This window comes from Paralichthys olivaceus, chromosome 20 (genome assembly GCF_024713975.1).
Source record: "Paralichthys olivaceus isolate ysfri-2021 chromosome 20, ASM2471397v2, whole genome shotgun sequence".
Classification (NCBI taxonomy): Eukaryota; Metazoa; Chordata; class Actinopteri; order Pleuronectiformes; family Paralichthyidae; genus Paralichthys; species Paralichthys olivaceus.
Window position 1 is genome coordinate 16,566,030 of NC_091112.1, and position 16,124 is coordinate 16,582,153.

Genomic DNA, 16,124 nt, shown 5'->3' on the forward strand with positions numbered 1-16,124 from the left:
TAATAAAAATCTTAGCAGCTCCCTATAAAGTGACTTAAATCATCTCTAAAAGTTAGAGTGACCAGATTCTCCACCTCCTGCTATTTGGGAAGACAATTTGCCTAGGCTTTTGAAATAATTAAACATACAATAAGTAGCTTTAACAATTAAGGGTCTCTCAATCAAAACCTAGCAATGGATTTAGTTTGATGCCATTGTGATTTGAACATTGCTGGAAACACTTTGGATCATTTAAGTACACAAGTCAACAAAACATATATCTTAGCCCTAGTTGTTTTTAGACGTTTTAATGAGGAATTGTTACATATTATATCTTTAAGCTCCATAATAATTAAAACATCTGTAAACCTGATTAATAATTATGATGGGACTAATTTTAATCATTTCTGTTATCATGCAAGCCTGCAGTTTAGCTGTAGAATGATGAATACAGAGGGCATGAGGGGAAGGTGACAAGACTACAGCATCATTTCTAGCGAGAGCTTCTATCACTTCCAGATGCTGAGCTTGGAGCCTACATGCCTGGACAGGTGGGTTAATCAGATATTATGAAAAGCCACAGTGCAGCACAGTAATAATCTCTGTGTTGGCCTCTGGTCTTCAAGCTTACAAGACTCCATGGGGCCCAGACAAATGACCTATACTGAGGGATAGTCAGGTCTGGGATCTGTAATCCAGACCAGAGTGACTCTCAGCTCTCGGGCTGAATCCTGTTGCTTCTGGATGACAAAACAAATCACAGCTAAATCCATCAGCTGATAAACCGAGATCAACATTTACGTCATCGCCTGGCATTTAGCTGCTTATTTACAAAAAAAGGGAGCAACCAGCTGAACAGGGACAACACCCACTCATTTTTGAGCTGTTGTTAAGCTTTGTGAAGCCAAATGGCCTTTGACTATCTGTGAGTTTCAGTTTGAACGCCACTGAGCAGCTAAAGGTTTACATACCTCAGAGATGACAGGCTTGCAGTAGCCAGCTCCGAACACAAGGTTCTCTACAGACATGGCAGATGGGTCGCTCGTGCTATCTGGTGAGCTCTTCCCCAGCCAGGAGCCCTTCCCTGTACGTGCAAAGCTGGAGAGAGGACACATGCAGAGACAAACCATGAGTGTGAGTGTGTGTGTGCTTGTATGTGTGTAAGTGTGGTAAAACATAGGCTGTGAGATACATGCTGCTCTCGTTACAAACACTCAAGTGCTCCGTTAATCTATTTAATGCATGGATGAAGACTGACTTTATGATATTGACCGCTGGATTAATCAGATAAGTGTTTTGAAATCTATCCATTAAAGCAGTTAACGGATTCACTCAACACACTTTGTTCACTTCTTCTCTGCTCTCCATATTTATAAAAGTTGCAAGTACTATTCACCCAAAAATTGTCATTTTCAAGCAACTCACTGAGCTAACCTTAGCCTAATGTGCTAGCTGATAAAATCTGCCTATTGACATTTCACTGGGTTTAAAAGCCTGGAAATTGGCTGCTGTTATTGTAACTATCATGTGCTATGCTGAAAGACCAGACAGGCATAGCAAGGGCAGAACTTATTGAACAGTCACATTCCATCATGTTAAATAAGTCGAGATCTGTCAAATGAAAATGGTGGTAAAGCCTCTTTTGACTCCACCTGATTAGCGGCTGATGTAAGGCAACCAGTGAGGCGTGTATGGAGACAGAAATGACGGACAGGTGGAAGTAGTCAAACATGACTGGGACGTGGTGGTGGAGGCCTCTCCGTGGGTGGAAGTGGAGGCTGAGGGTGCGACTGCTGATCAACGGGACAGTCAGTATCTCTGCCAACCTGAGAAAGAGAAACAGTGACAGATGATTCTCCGGCACACAAATCACAAAGACATTGCAATGATCTGAATAATTGTTTTTTGTATTTTGAGGAAAACTTAAACTGACACAATATAAAAACAACACATTAAACTATGCAGAGGAAAAAGGAAAATACAACATTAGTGCAAAGCAAGTGATTTTATTTCATATACGTAAAAAATGTTTGCATGTATTATTTTCTGACCCTGGAGAGTATGTATCTAGATAATGAAAAGGTGCAGCTCTTTGTTTAGAGAGCTCGAGCTATCAATGACAAATGTCTTTTCCTTTTGTCAGACTTATTAAAAATGTATATGTCTGCAGACGACTTCTCACCAATAACCCGAGGTCCTTATTACCGACATGTTTATTGTCCTTGCAGCTCTGAAAGACTCTGAGTCTGCAGCTTGACTGGAATGGTAATAGAGACCTGGACGATGTTCGACACTCGTACAGAGTAAAAGCAGCTAGAGTCTCTGCTCTAATACAGAGAAGGTGCTCCATAATTCAGTCTTTTGTGGTTTTGACAAGTACTATAATCAAACAGGTATGCCAAAAACTGAGACTCAAACATTTGAACACATAACACACCAGTTAGCTACTGGATACAAGAAAAGAGCTCCAACATGAACAGTGCATTTTGCAGTGTAAACCAATACAAATTCCTCTTCTATCAATCATTTGTCTATTTGAAAGCAAACATTAAAATCACTGCAATCGTGTTCTTCAGCACAGAAGTTGTGATCGGCTGACTAAAGAGATGGCTTTGAACCAAAGAACATAATAACCCCCATTCATGCTTGGTTTAAGACTCTCTCTCATTCTCTTAAACACACACTCACACACACACACACACCAAACTCCTCCAAAACCTACTGTTGCTCATTGTCAGTGAAGTGAAGATCCAGCTTCAACTGAAAGTCCACCTCACTCAGGGCCTCCTCCACCTGCAAAACATTGACGCAGTGGTGGTGTTATTGCATGAACATGAGGAAAAGGTAATGAAGCCTTCCTTAAGGCAAACTCATGCTTGAATTCCAGTTTGCACACTTGTCACTTGTTAGTTTTTGACATGAAAATAGACCTGCAAAGAGACAGAATCATCTTTTGCAAAGGTGATCTGTAAAATGCCGGAAATACTAAAAACATGACAAGGAGTCTGCAGCCTCTGTTGTCGCTCTTTATTCAAGTGTCCTTACTAATTCCGCAAAATTTTCACAAAATGACCAGAAAATTGGTACAAGAAAATGCACATGAATACACATTCTTAATCCACAGCAGTTGTGTGAACATTGTTGGCAAGATCACGATTAACAGTTTTTAGTGCTAACATTCCATTCAGGTGCTGTTAAATTATTGAAAATATCAGGATGAGGGTAATCAAAGAGCACCAGGCACCCACGTTGAGAGGACTGTGAAAATGTATGTTTGTTTCACATATAAATTTAAGAGAGGGATACAAACTCCTCATCATTCTGCACAGATTTAATGTTTTCATCTATTACCCGTCTCTCAGGCCTTCAGTTAGGGGGTCAAAATTCAACACTTAATGAGTTTAGTCATGTATTTTCTTAATCCATTTTATTTTAGTTTCCACTCAAGTTTAAATATGCAATTGATTGGTGCATGCTGTTATTTTGCAGGTAATATTTACCATCTATGTTTAATGTCATAGTTTTCCATATGAGTAAGTAGCTGAAGTCATAAACCTGAGTATTGGACAAATTTTGACCAGACCCAAGAAATAATCACTGAGACACTTAAGCTATGACAAGTTTCACAACAATCCATCAAACATTTGTTATACTTTTAAAGTTTGGACCATGCATTCATGCTGCTACCATGACAAATTAAAGATAAAACATCACCAGGATTATTTTATATTAAATTTCTGCCAAAATTAATTTCACCTAAACCTTACACATTGAACCCTGAAGACTTTAGTATGATGTTTTACTTCCTGTCATCATCACCTACATGGGCTGCATCTACCTATACTTTGCATTAATTGATTTGATGACAGGTGTTTAACTGACGTCACCGCGTTGTTGATGTGGCTATTGTATTCGTTAATATCATTATGGCATTACCACCAGCAAAATGAATATCCTCGTCGTTCAAACATTACATTGTTGGAGGAGAAAACTGCAAGCTGCTTCTTCTTCCATTCTTTAATCTTGTATCAACCTCCTGCAATCGGTATGAAAATCTGAAAAACTGTTTCTGTATCTTAACATTACAAACCAGTCAAACTATAGCTCAGCTTGAGCCGGTAAAAGACCACATCTTTTGGTCAGACTGGATTTTGCTCCATTGATCTGGACCATGGACAGCGACACCATTCACACCTGTTATTTTAGAATCATTTAAAAGTCTGATTGTCGGACCAAAGGTGTGAAAGAGAAAAGTTTCAAATCTCCTTTGTTTAGGTCGTCTCAACAACTCATCTGTAGAGTTGAATACCATTCCTCCACAGGATTCAGTATTCCCTCATTTGGTCAAAATACTCACTCCAAATATAGGAGTTGATGACTGTGAACTCAACAACATATGTTGTGTGATACTCACTAAACCATTTGTTGAAAGCTGGTTCCCTTGCATGGAAGCATATGCATCCTATGTGCTGCTCCACTATATCATCTCCTCTTTCTGTTCGCGTTATTCATGTTTTCTATTAATAAGCATCATCAGCATTTCAAACATGAAACTGATGAAGAGTAACAGTCATCACAAGTAATCAACAAGCATACGGTGGATTTACAGTGCATGTATACAGTTGGCTGTGAATCCTGCTGTTTGCCATGCACCTTGCTGCGACCAACCTTGTTTGCAATGCTGATTTAGTCACTTCAAAGTTCTTTTAATGGACCCCTCATGCTCTCTGCGTGGCTTACAAACAGTATTCCTGCATTTCCTTTACTTCAGCGTGGACTGGGCATGATTGAATTTCTCTCATGTTCAGAGTGCCATTGAATATCAACGCCTTTTCAAATGTGAACAACAAAGTGGGGAAAATAAAAGGTTGGAGCCGATATTGGGCGTAATGGAGTCTTTTGAAGATTGAGGTGCGGTGCTTGTTATAATAAAGGTTTGACACAGGTCCTCCTGTCGAAAATAGATTCAAACACACACTTAGTAAACATACATGGTAGTTCTGTCCAGTGCTAATGTTCTGATTGATTAAGCATACATGAGGTGTACACAGAGGAAACAAGGGGCTATTTTTGTCTGTGCTATCTGAAGCTGTCAGCAGCAGATAACCTCAAGAAGGTTAATGAGCAAGGAGCCATTGGGAGCGCTTACAGCTGAAATCTGATACGCCTTTAAGCTCCTGTGTCTCCATATCTCCACAGGAACATGTAAAATTAGCTGTCAAACCCAGTCATGTCGACAGAATATGCACATTCTGACTGAAGCAGGGATCCGTTCTACCTTCTCCATCTACAGTAAACTGCAGATAAACCATATGTCACAGAGTGGATGGTGCAGGGTTATGTCACTGAGTCGGCCATGGCTCTCATATGGATGATTAAGCTTCGAGAGGAGCCATCTTAACTTCCCCACAGCCCAGCCTCTGGCCTGTCTCATCGCTGTCACCGCTGATCAATTTGAGGTCAGGTGGCTCCCAAACAAACAAAAACAAAAGAACAGGCAGAGTGGATTTTCAGGGTCGTGCCCACGTTTAAACTATAAAAGACAGTACATCAATAACTGTCTGGCAAGTTTACACACCTGAGCATTTGAGACGAACATGGGCAGTCTGAGGTCACAGGACATTAGAGACGTTAATTCTGAGAGGCACGTCACAGGACTCAATAGTCCGACTGAATATGTGTCTGTAATGGTTAATGTACAGGGAATAACATCTACTGTCAGTTGAATTTGGGGATTCAAACTTCTTTATCTGTATTTTTCATGTGTTTTTATCTAAAACCTGGTCGCTGCATCTGCACGCTGATATTAAGCCCCAAACATGTTCTGATCTTGATCTGAGGCAAATGTTAATGCAGTTCTCAAACACAAGTAATTCATTTTCGTTAATTATCTAGTTTAAGCAGTGGTCAACAGTGACTGTCGGGAAAGGTCAGTGCAGCTCAGGTTCAACAATTTGAACTTGCACTTCTCTCTAAGATAATGTGATTGCACTTTAATAATATGAAAGTCAGTCTGTGTTTGATTTTTGTGTCTAGAGCATTTCACTTGAAACCTCTTTCCAATGTTTGCAAAAAAAAATGTAGAGCAGAGAAAAGGAACCAAGAAATAATAAAAACCTCATGCATGTTAATCATAGAAATGTCTGTATTGGCTAAGCTCCCATTTAGAGCTGATTGCACAATTATGTTATTGGTTAATAATTGATGACGTCTGCAACAAGGGAACTCAGGTACCAACATTTTCTTTGTTTTTCTGACTTGAGATGCTATTCATGGGATTTTTCCCAGACAGTAACCATTTATTTAAATTATTCTTTGAGCTTAATTAATTGAATTATTTAACATAATGCTAATAGTTATTGGTATATCTCAGTTAAAGACAATATTGTATATGTCAGATGGGAGGAGAAAGATAAAATGCCTGAACTAATGGCTGTTCAATATTTCTGAAGGACACAAGCTGCAGCTATGGAGCAAAAAACTGTTATGCAACTGTTTTCACTGTAATTAGTCAGGCTACTGTGTAAGCAGCCAAATGGCATTCCTTAGAGGAAGTGTGAATGTGTGTGTGTGTGTGTGTGTGTGTGTGTGTTTAGAAAATGTCACCAGCATTACTCACCTTCTCTCCGTCCAACAGCAGGTGGACTTTGAAGATCATACAGTCATTCACCGCAATCTCCTCATTTCTGTAAAGGATCTGAAATATCCGGCTGAACACTGTGCCGTCGTAAACCCCCGCAGAGCTGAAGCTGCATTCTCCTGATGTGGGACACAACAACATGCGAAATAACAGTCAGCTCAGTATGTGCCATGTGTAGTATCACTGACACAAGTCAGTCACATGAGTTGTCTCTAACATACATTTCTCATCACAGCCTGAAATAAACCGTGGCTTTTCATTTGCCAAATGCTTCACCAGACGTTTTCAATATGTGCTCAGAATTTCTAATATGTTGCCATATTTGAAAATGCCTGACCTGACATTTGCAAATGTTAACTGGGATTTGTCAGGGATCTGAGTTTGTATATTCAGCTCTCGTAGGATTTGTGAATATGTTACCAGATATAAAAAGTGACAAATGAAACGACAGCTCCTCAAAAATGAGGATAGTTTATCGCCATTGACGGCTCAAATAGAAGCAGTTGCTTTGTGATGTGTACGGGCAGGACCTTGACACCACTCCCTGATCATTGCTACACGTCCTCTGGCTCTAAATGACATCACCAGCTCAGGATACCAATGCCCCTATTTGGGATTCATCTTTATAAAGTGGTCGGAAATGGAGCCAAGTCATTCATCTTTATATGGAGGCCTTGTTAGTCATTGGACAAGTTATAGATGATATATGCTCATGTCCATGAAAAGGCCCAGTAGTTTTGAAGAAATACTTAGGAATTATATTTCTTACTGGGAGTTCTTAAGGATCTGTATCACTCTTGTACATTCAATGCTTTGGCCCCTTTTTCAAAACAAACTAGCCACATTAGTTTAGGCTAACAGCTAGTGACTGTATAGCTTCATATCTAAATTGAGGACATGAGAGTATAGTAATACTTCTTTTCTACACACATAGTCACACCAGGGTTTAAAATGTGCTTAAAATATTTTTGGGAGCATTTCAGATTATTTGTCACAGTTGGTGGAATCACCCCTCTGGGCAAAATGTTTTATTTGACTTCTTATAAGCTTGGACCCATAAGCACCACCATCTTCACGGTGCTGACCTCGAAGGGACATAGTGGCTAAAATAGAGGACGGCGTTACAGCAAGATCTTTTAGCATACATCATAAGGAGTTAATTAATTCCACACACATTTTCAAGCAAGGATAGACATTGATTATTTGGTTCGCATATGCACAACACATTTATGCATAAAACTACAAGCATCCACAATTGATAAATGAGTGTCCCATGTCCCAGCTCTTCTGTGTGTGACATTTTCTCTCTGCTACTTTCTCCCTGCAGTCTCGGAGGCAGAGATGTGTCCAGCTCCAAACTGTGAGAGGTCTTGGAAGTCCCCTGCTGAGGTTGTGCTCTTTTCTGTTTCATTTCTACCCTGCCTCTCTCCGCAGGCCTTCTCCTGATGATGCTATGACTACTCGCAGCGTCAAGCAGCCCCCGCGAGGAAGACAGACATGTGGGAGCGTGACTGTTGTCAAAGGCTTGGTGGGTGTGTGACAGAGACGGCATAATCCCTCCAGGGATGAAGCCTGTGTGGAAGGAGTTATAGCTCTGCATGTGTTAGTGCTGTCTCCCTACAGTCAGATGAATGTGACTTTGATTTTCTTGGTTCTTGACATGTTTCCTTGTACTCATCTGAGTTTCTGTCCACTGATTTAAGAAGATTAAAGGCATCCCTGTCGCTTTTCAGAAGAATGATCATGAATGATTTAATCAGTCCCAGAAATTATTCTATGTGTGTTTGACCTGTGAAAGAGTCGAGACGGCCCCAAGGTGCATCCACGCCTCATCTCCTGTGCTGGGTGGCCCTTCAATGTTACCAAAGCCACAGAATCGATGAATTGTAGCTGCGGCAGAAACACTCACATGCACTGTACTACTTTTGAAAGCCAGTTTGTTTTACTGGATTGATTAAACATTACACCATGTACCAGGGGAACAGAAGTGAAAGGATCTTGATAATGAAACTGCTTTGCAGTGATCTCTGCTTTGACATTGATAGCAGCAATGTTTGCATACAAAGGCAATGCAAAAAAAAGACAGCAGCACCAAAATACTATAATGCAATCCAATACAACAGCCAAGCTTAAGTGCTATTTTTGTAAATCTATCTCTTACCTGATTTTGTTGAGCTTGTATTTTACATTTGTGCTGCACCCAATTCAATTGAATGTTCTGTGTATTGTAAGTTACATAATAAATAACACTGATTTCACGTACACACAAAATGACAGTATGTTCTTCCTTGCATAAAATATTCCATTCCGTTCCATTTTCATTTAGCTGACGCTTTTATCCAAAGCGACTTACAATAAGTGCATTAACCATGAGGGTACAATGATAGGTTAAAGACCAGTCGAGCTACTGCATCCTGGATGAGCTGCAAGGTCGGATAGCACTAGCGGGTAGACAAGCCAGGGGGGAGTTGCAGTAGTCTAAGCGTGAGATGACCAGAGCCTGGACCAGAACCTGTGCTGCCTTCTGAGTGAGAAGGGGATGTTTTCTCCTGATGTTGTGCAGCATGTATCTACAAGAGAGGGTTGTTGCAGTAATGTTGGCAGTAAGGGATAGTTTTGACTGTCGAGTGTGACACGACAGTCAAAAGGTTAGCTCAATAGCATCCGAAGAGTCACACAGCAACATCTAAATAATTCCACCTCAATTTAAATTTTTAAATTCCTCTGTCAAAAGTTACAGTATGTAATAGCAAAATAAGTCCATATTTGCTAGTAAAGAGAATCACTTAATAACCCAGACTCAACATAGGACCTATAGAAAGATAACGGAAACATTTTGCTTGTCTTCATATATGGATGTCTTGCAGCATTAGTCTACATCTATTATGACAAACTACACAAGCTAAAACAATGATAACTCGTTGCACATGATTGCACGATGCACAATGATTGTATCCCATCCCTGCTGATGCAATAAATCTTTAAGGTCAGGCTACAAGATAATATCATGTATTCAGACCCTAGCAAGAATCTTAGGCACATCCAGCTGCCCTTGACTCAGCCCATCCAGATATTTGTGTAACAAATATCATGAATGACTAAAGAATGCAATACTGTAAGAATACAATAGAGCAATTTTTTTAAATGTACATTTTTGACATAAATTTTAAGCCAGTCAAGGCTAGTTACCTGTGTCTTTGCACTAATCAGGGCTGAGAACCTTTTTTCTTTCCCTGGTAAGAATGCTTTTCCATAAATGTCACAGTAAACCATAACTTCCAAAAATATATACCTGACACCAAAGTATGCTGGCGCTATAATTTTTTTTAATGTCCAATAGCATTCACATGCTGTTCTTGTTAGATATAATTGTGACACTCACGCCCTCCATTAATAGTTTTAGTGAGTGAAACCAACAGAAACACATCTAACCCACTCTTTTCTGACGTCGTGGTAAACTGCAGCTCTCACAGGTGTTGGGGCGTTATCACATCCTGCACATTAAAACCTGCTGAAATGCCATTAAGCTTAAGCCACAGTGTGCTGGAAATAATCTGCTTTCAGCCTCTGGTGCTCTACATCTGCTGTGTGTGTGTGTGTGTCTGAGAGAGAGTGTTCCTGTATTTTAAGCATAGACCATACAGACTGAGGACATTTTTGGAAAATGAGGACATTTTGACTGGTCCTCACTTTTTCAAAGGACTGTTTAAAGGTTAAGTCTAAGTTTAAGGGTTAGGGTTAGAATTAGATTAGGGATTTAGTTTGGATGGTTAAGGTTGGGCTAAGGGGCTAGAGAAGGCATTATGCCAATGAGTGTCCTTACTAAGATAGAAGTACAAACATGTCTGCGTGTGTGTCTATTCGTAAAACACACAAAAATCTCTACACAGTATTTCCGCCCGTTTGCAGTAATATTTGAAAATCACTGTGCAATAATGTGTGAATCACAATTATAAAATGCTTTGGATGAGTGTGTGGCAAAATCCGTCACACAAAGGAATTGTCAAGCATACACTTTCACAGAGAAGTAGGGATTATAGTAAGGGATTATTCCCTGTGAGTGTGTGATGAATGTATTTCCTGTCAGCGGCCGGAGTGCTGGCTGGTGTGTTGGGTTCACGCTCAGGATGGTGTACGGGCTTAATACACGACCTGGTGGAGGGAGCAGCACATGTGAGGGGAGGGGAAGGGAGCAGCCCTCCAATTGCATTATGAGTATGATCCTCACTGTAATGTGCATTGCAGCAGTGTTACGTGTTTGCCACTTAAAGCTATAGTCAAATAAACAACTGAAGTCAGTGGATCATATATAGGCTGCATTTCCTAAGGGCAACTTAACTGAATCTGTGAATCTTCATAGAGTTAATAAACAGTCTGACTCATGGGATGTAGGATGTTGGATATAAACCTGTCGTCTGTCACCTATTTCAGACCATTCAGTCCTGTTTTTATAATTCCATTCACCACTGGAAGAAACAATATCTCTCACCTAATCTACAAACTGACAAAGGTCTTTTTTTTTTTTTTTCTCTGAGTGTGCTCACGTCTATGTTCCACCACAACAAGTCTCACCCCTATGGTTAACCCAACAATGTATCTTGGGTTTAGTCTGACCTATTTAAGATGACTTATTATTTGTACCCTGATGATGAACAGATATAAAATGAATTTGCCCAGTGCTGCAGCTAACTCCAGCTATCGCACAGGATCAATGTGATAGCAAGACTTTTTTCCATCCAGCGATTGTTCACCAAAACAACAGTTACATCTTAGAGAAATGAAAAATTGTCACTTGAAACTTTCTGTTATTGGTTTAACAATCAGCCTTTGAAAATGTGTCATGAAGGCAGATGTTATTTCCAAGTGTGCACAGAGCCAGGCTTACTGTTTGATGCTGGATCACAGCTTTTTTCTAAGTTCACAACATTGTGATTTCATCTTAAATCTGTGGCCTATTGGGGGAAACATAAATAAGCTAAAAACACACCATTAAATCTTACCACCTATAAATTGTGTAATATATAATGAGTAAATGGCTGTAAATGGCAGACATTAGCATTACCATTCATTTGGAGTTGTGTTACTTTAAAACCAATGAATATTTATCTAATGCAGTGGAGTGTGTGTGTGTGTGTGTGTGTGTGTGTGTGTGTGCCATGTGGTATAGACCTTATCCTAAAAGGCACTGCTACTGTACCTTTGCCTCACGTTCTGGGTCTATCATATAGCAGCTACGCAATTTGGTTATAGTGATCAACTGTTATAGTGATCAATCTGGCCTTGGACAAGTGTGATTACTATAAGCAGTTTCCACCTTATTACTTTCAGTTTGACTCTGTATCTGCCTGAGAAGAATTTTGCAGCGAAATCTTCCACTGTGTTCGCCAGCTAGTTGCTAACTTTGCTCCCTCGGGTTGTGTCTGAAAACTAGTGCTGAAGAAGCCAGTGAAAGTGAACTGCTGCTGGCTAGAAATTCACAACAATGAACTGACTCTAATATTCTCCACAGAGCTCAGGAAACAGCAGAGATCATCAGCACAAGCGACACACTTCACATACAAGCAGTCATGTGACTCTTGGTATTATATACCATTGATTGAAGCCCAATATAATAATATTGATTACAGCCACTTTTCCACATAATCATGTTATTGATTTCAATCTTATAATCGCACTCTTGGAAAGAAAGCTTATGCTTGCTTGTGCTATCAATAAATCAACTGTGTAATATGTGGACTATTTGTACACATTTACTGGTCTAAGGCAATGCACAGTCACGATGCTCCTTGTTTAAGACTGTATCGACTGTACCACCTCCAGGCGGACGATGCTCTACCTCCTCTTCCTCACCTGACATCATGTAGAAATGCAGATCATGGATTTGGCACGCTAAAAATAGACTGCTGTACATTTCCATTGCAATCACTCATTAATATTGCTACCCCATCCACAATAAGGTGAGGAAATAGTCTTTCCTGCTGGCGGTCCTGTCACTGTGTTCATGAGAAAAATCACTCTCACAGCTCAGACTGAGACACACTGCCTTCACAATAAGCCACATCCTTGCATCCACACATGCACAGCTCCTCTCTAGCTGTGAGAACATATCTCCGTATTAGCGCTTATCTAAACCATAGGTTTTACAAGGCTAAAAATACATCCTGATCCTAAAATGACCAGAAACTGACAGTCAGGACTTCTGTGTCCTCACAATTAAAACATCCTCACATGACCAGTGGGCTGCACACACACAAACCACACACACACACACAAACACGTGGTTCACCAGTCATGACAAGCTAAAAATAGCCATTATTACTGTGAATCAGTATTGCCAGTCAAACAGCCTCCTGCATTGCCAGAGATCCCGATTTTAACGCACAGGGGGGGTTTAGACAAACTGAAACCTATGAATACAAAAGAGGGCAGAGTATATGGTATATTTTATATCTTAGAAAGCAACTGCAAGAAATTGTATTCAGAAATTCAAACATATACAATGCACAGTGCATATAGCCTACCTTTTACCCAGTTAGTTGCTGGTTATCTGCAGAATCCAGAAAAAAACTAATCAATGAGAAAATTATTAAATGGAAATGTTCTGGAAACAAGATATTTTTAAAATGACCTGTTCTGGTGTTCTCAATGCTGAACCATAGAAACAGCTCCAGCTTTAAATGGCCTACATGTATGTTTTTGCTATAGCTACATATACAGCATTAAAATTAGCTGAAATTACCTACGCAGGTAACACAAATGTTGTTGATTAATCATCAATTTTTACATCTCTAGCAGTAGAATGCAATACCAATTATAATTCTTATTTAGCTTCTATATTTGTCACTGCTTTTCTACCACTAAGGCTTGCATGCTAACCAGGTGGCTTCAACCTGGTTGGCCTGTAGCGTCCAGTTTGCCCTGGAGAAGTATTACTGGCTGAAGCTCTTGGGCGACCATCCCCACAAATCGAGAAAACGTACACATAGCACCTTTAAGCCTACTCTGCCATTTTCAATCATACATTCTTCAATATAAGAAAAGAGAGATATTTTCTGCTGGAAATTTGGAAAGAACTGAGAAAGGTAAAGCTGAAACTAATTTGCATTTGAAACAAGCAAATCTGTCTGCTTTCTCATTCGGTGTTAGAGAACTGTTCTATAATAACTGCCAGCTATTTCCTGCAGTGTGAGTCAGTCGGTCTTCAGTCCAAAGAGCCAAATGTACTAAATCAATGAGACAAGGTGGAGACATAAAATTCCCTGACACCACTCTCATTCATGAATGAAAAGTCAATAAAGAATTAACAGTATATTGGTGGGAAAAAATATTCAGTTACATTTTAAATCGATGGTTTTTATCCACAATGAATATTAAAGATTCTGGTGCATTCTGAGGCAAATCCAAGGCACTGCAACAAGCAGACAGCGGGGAGCTCTGATGCCCCATTGGTTAATACCGCATAACCACAATGTCAACAGTTTGAATCCCAGCCAAGAGGATCTTTGTTGCTTGTCATATTCGTCTCTCTCACCGTTCCCTGCCTCTCTCACCATTCCCTGCTTCTCTCTCTCTACACTGACTAGCAAATAAAGCCAATAAAAGAAATGGCTGTCAAAATACACAGTTTCCTTATTTTTCTCCGGCATCTGTGGAGAGCTTTATTTTAGGAAATCAAGTCTCCAGTCATGTCTTTCAATGTAGCACTTCTGAATCCACAGATTTCAGGAACACAGCCAAGACATGAAGGAATACATTGAGAGAACATTCTGTCGCATGTTCACATAATGTAAAATTACACTTTTTCCAGGACAGGTGCAGAATAACAGCAACACAATGGGTGTAATTCAGACACAAACTTCCCTGCGTAAAGTGAGGTTTTCTCACACTCAGTCACCATTCATCACAGCCTCTGTGGATGTAGCCCAACCTGTTTAAACACGTTTCAGACTGTAGGGACCATAATCAAGCTAATTTCATCATTTGTCCATATTCAAAGCCCAGGATGACGTTTGATTAAATGGGTTGGACAGTCACTGTTAAGAGAACAGGTACTTGTTTAATTTGCATAATCTAGTGACAATACAGGGATAATAGTATTATGCTAATTATCAAAATGCATTTAAGCAACTCTGGCCTTCTTGTTTTCTGTCAAAATAGCAAGTTTACTCATTAATTATACATAAGAGAAGACGGGGATGGATTACTAATGAGCTCGACTAGGGACCCCCCCTCATGACAATTTGGGTCCCTTGTCCTCAGCTGGAAGTCACTGTCACATTTCTGAATGTCAAACAAACAGCCACAAAGAGATGTAAAGGGTTCAAGGACAAACATGATGAGCGCAAGGAGAAACGACCACAGAGTCGTGCCAAATGACCAAAAGCTAATTAAAAATACATCCGACATTGCAATGATAAGACAGTTTATGTGTTATAATGACTGTTTATGTATAACACTTCATCAGCTTTTATTGTTTAAATAAGACACTTCACTAAAGGCATTTAACTCAGAACTGGACTTCAATAAAAAATTCTGATAGAATTATTACTAAAGCAATAACACCACAGAATGACAACAAATACATACAACATGTTAAGAGACAAAAACCACATAATGCAGTCTGTCCTTGACTATCCTTGAGTGAGTGTGTGCGTGTGTGTGTGTGTGTGTGTAGGTGTGTGTAGGTGTGTGTGTGTGTGTGTGTCTGTAAACATTACTTCACCTTACCCGTATTGTCTTGAGTTGTCGCTATCAACCTGTGGGGCACTCGAGGTGAGACCTTCAGCCCTGCTCGCACCTGGTAGAACCTGAAGAGGAGGACACAAAGACAACAGCTGAAACAGCATGAAATAAATAAAATACTATACTTGTTGGTATTTCAGGTTCCTTGAGTACAATTGTTGTTACGCTAGATTACTGCCTCATAGTTGTATGCATCTGGCAACCAGCTGCATTTTGCATCTATGTCTCTCACAAAATTTAGGTAGTGAAGATTTTAAAGGAATTTTATTAAAGGTATTTTAAGTATTTTTTAACAATTAGCTTATAAATGGTAAGGTTACATCATAAAAAATAAAAGTCACTGTGACCTTTACCTTTGACAGTGGCCCAACAAATTCTAAGCTTTGACCACTAACTTCTTATCACTTCATCCTTAAATCCATTTGAAGCTCTGTGCCAGATTTTAAGATATTCCCTGAGATATCGTGTTCCTGAGAATGGGATGATACAAATGGATGGACAACCAAAAAATATAGCAAAGGCTGTTGGAGGTGCAGAGGCATAACAAAATATTATTTTGTGCATTTGTCCTGGCATTGCTAATTTACCCCCATAGTGTGATTTCACTTGGAATTCTACTGATGTGTCTTGGTGGAATATGGGATCATGTGGCACCAACATGACATTAATTGAAATAATAATCCTAACAAGTGTATCTTCAAAGCTTCAGGAGTGGTCTCCATGACACGGATGAAGTTAAAAATGCCATGTAAAATAAAATCAG

The 16,124-nt window shown here is 39.7% G+C and overlaps 1 protein-coding gene across 2 annotated transcripts in view; it reads right to left on the reverse strand.

Moving 5' to 3' along the window:
• fam135b (family with sequence similarity 135 member B) overlaps positions 1 to 16,124 on the reverse strand; it is a 62,048-nt gene that overhangs the window by 18,727 nt on the left and 27,197 nt on the right. For both annotated transcript variants that reach the window (XM_020090920.2, XM_020090922.2), the window contains 5 exons: positions 15,347 to 15,426; positions 6,599 to 6,738; positions 2,702 to 2,772; positions 1,632 to 1,805; positions 951 to 1,077 (listed from right to left, as the gene is read on the reverse strand). In XM_020090920.2, the coding sequence (XP_019946479.2) occupies positions 951 to 1,077; positions 1,632 to 1,805; positions 2,702 to 2,772; positions 6,599 to 6,738; positions 15,347 to 15,426 (592 nt within the window). The remainder of the gene's footprint in view (positions 1 to 950; positions 1,078 to 1,631; positions 1,806 to 2,701; positions 2,773 to 6,598; positions 6,739 to 15,346; positions 15,427 to 16,124) is intronic.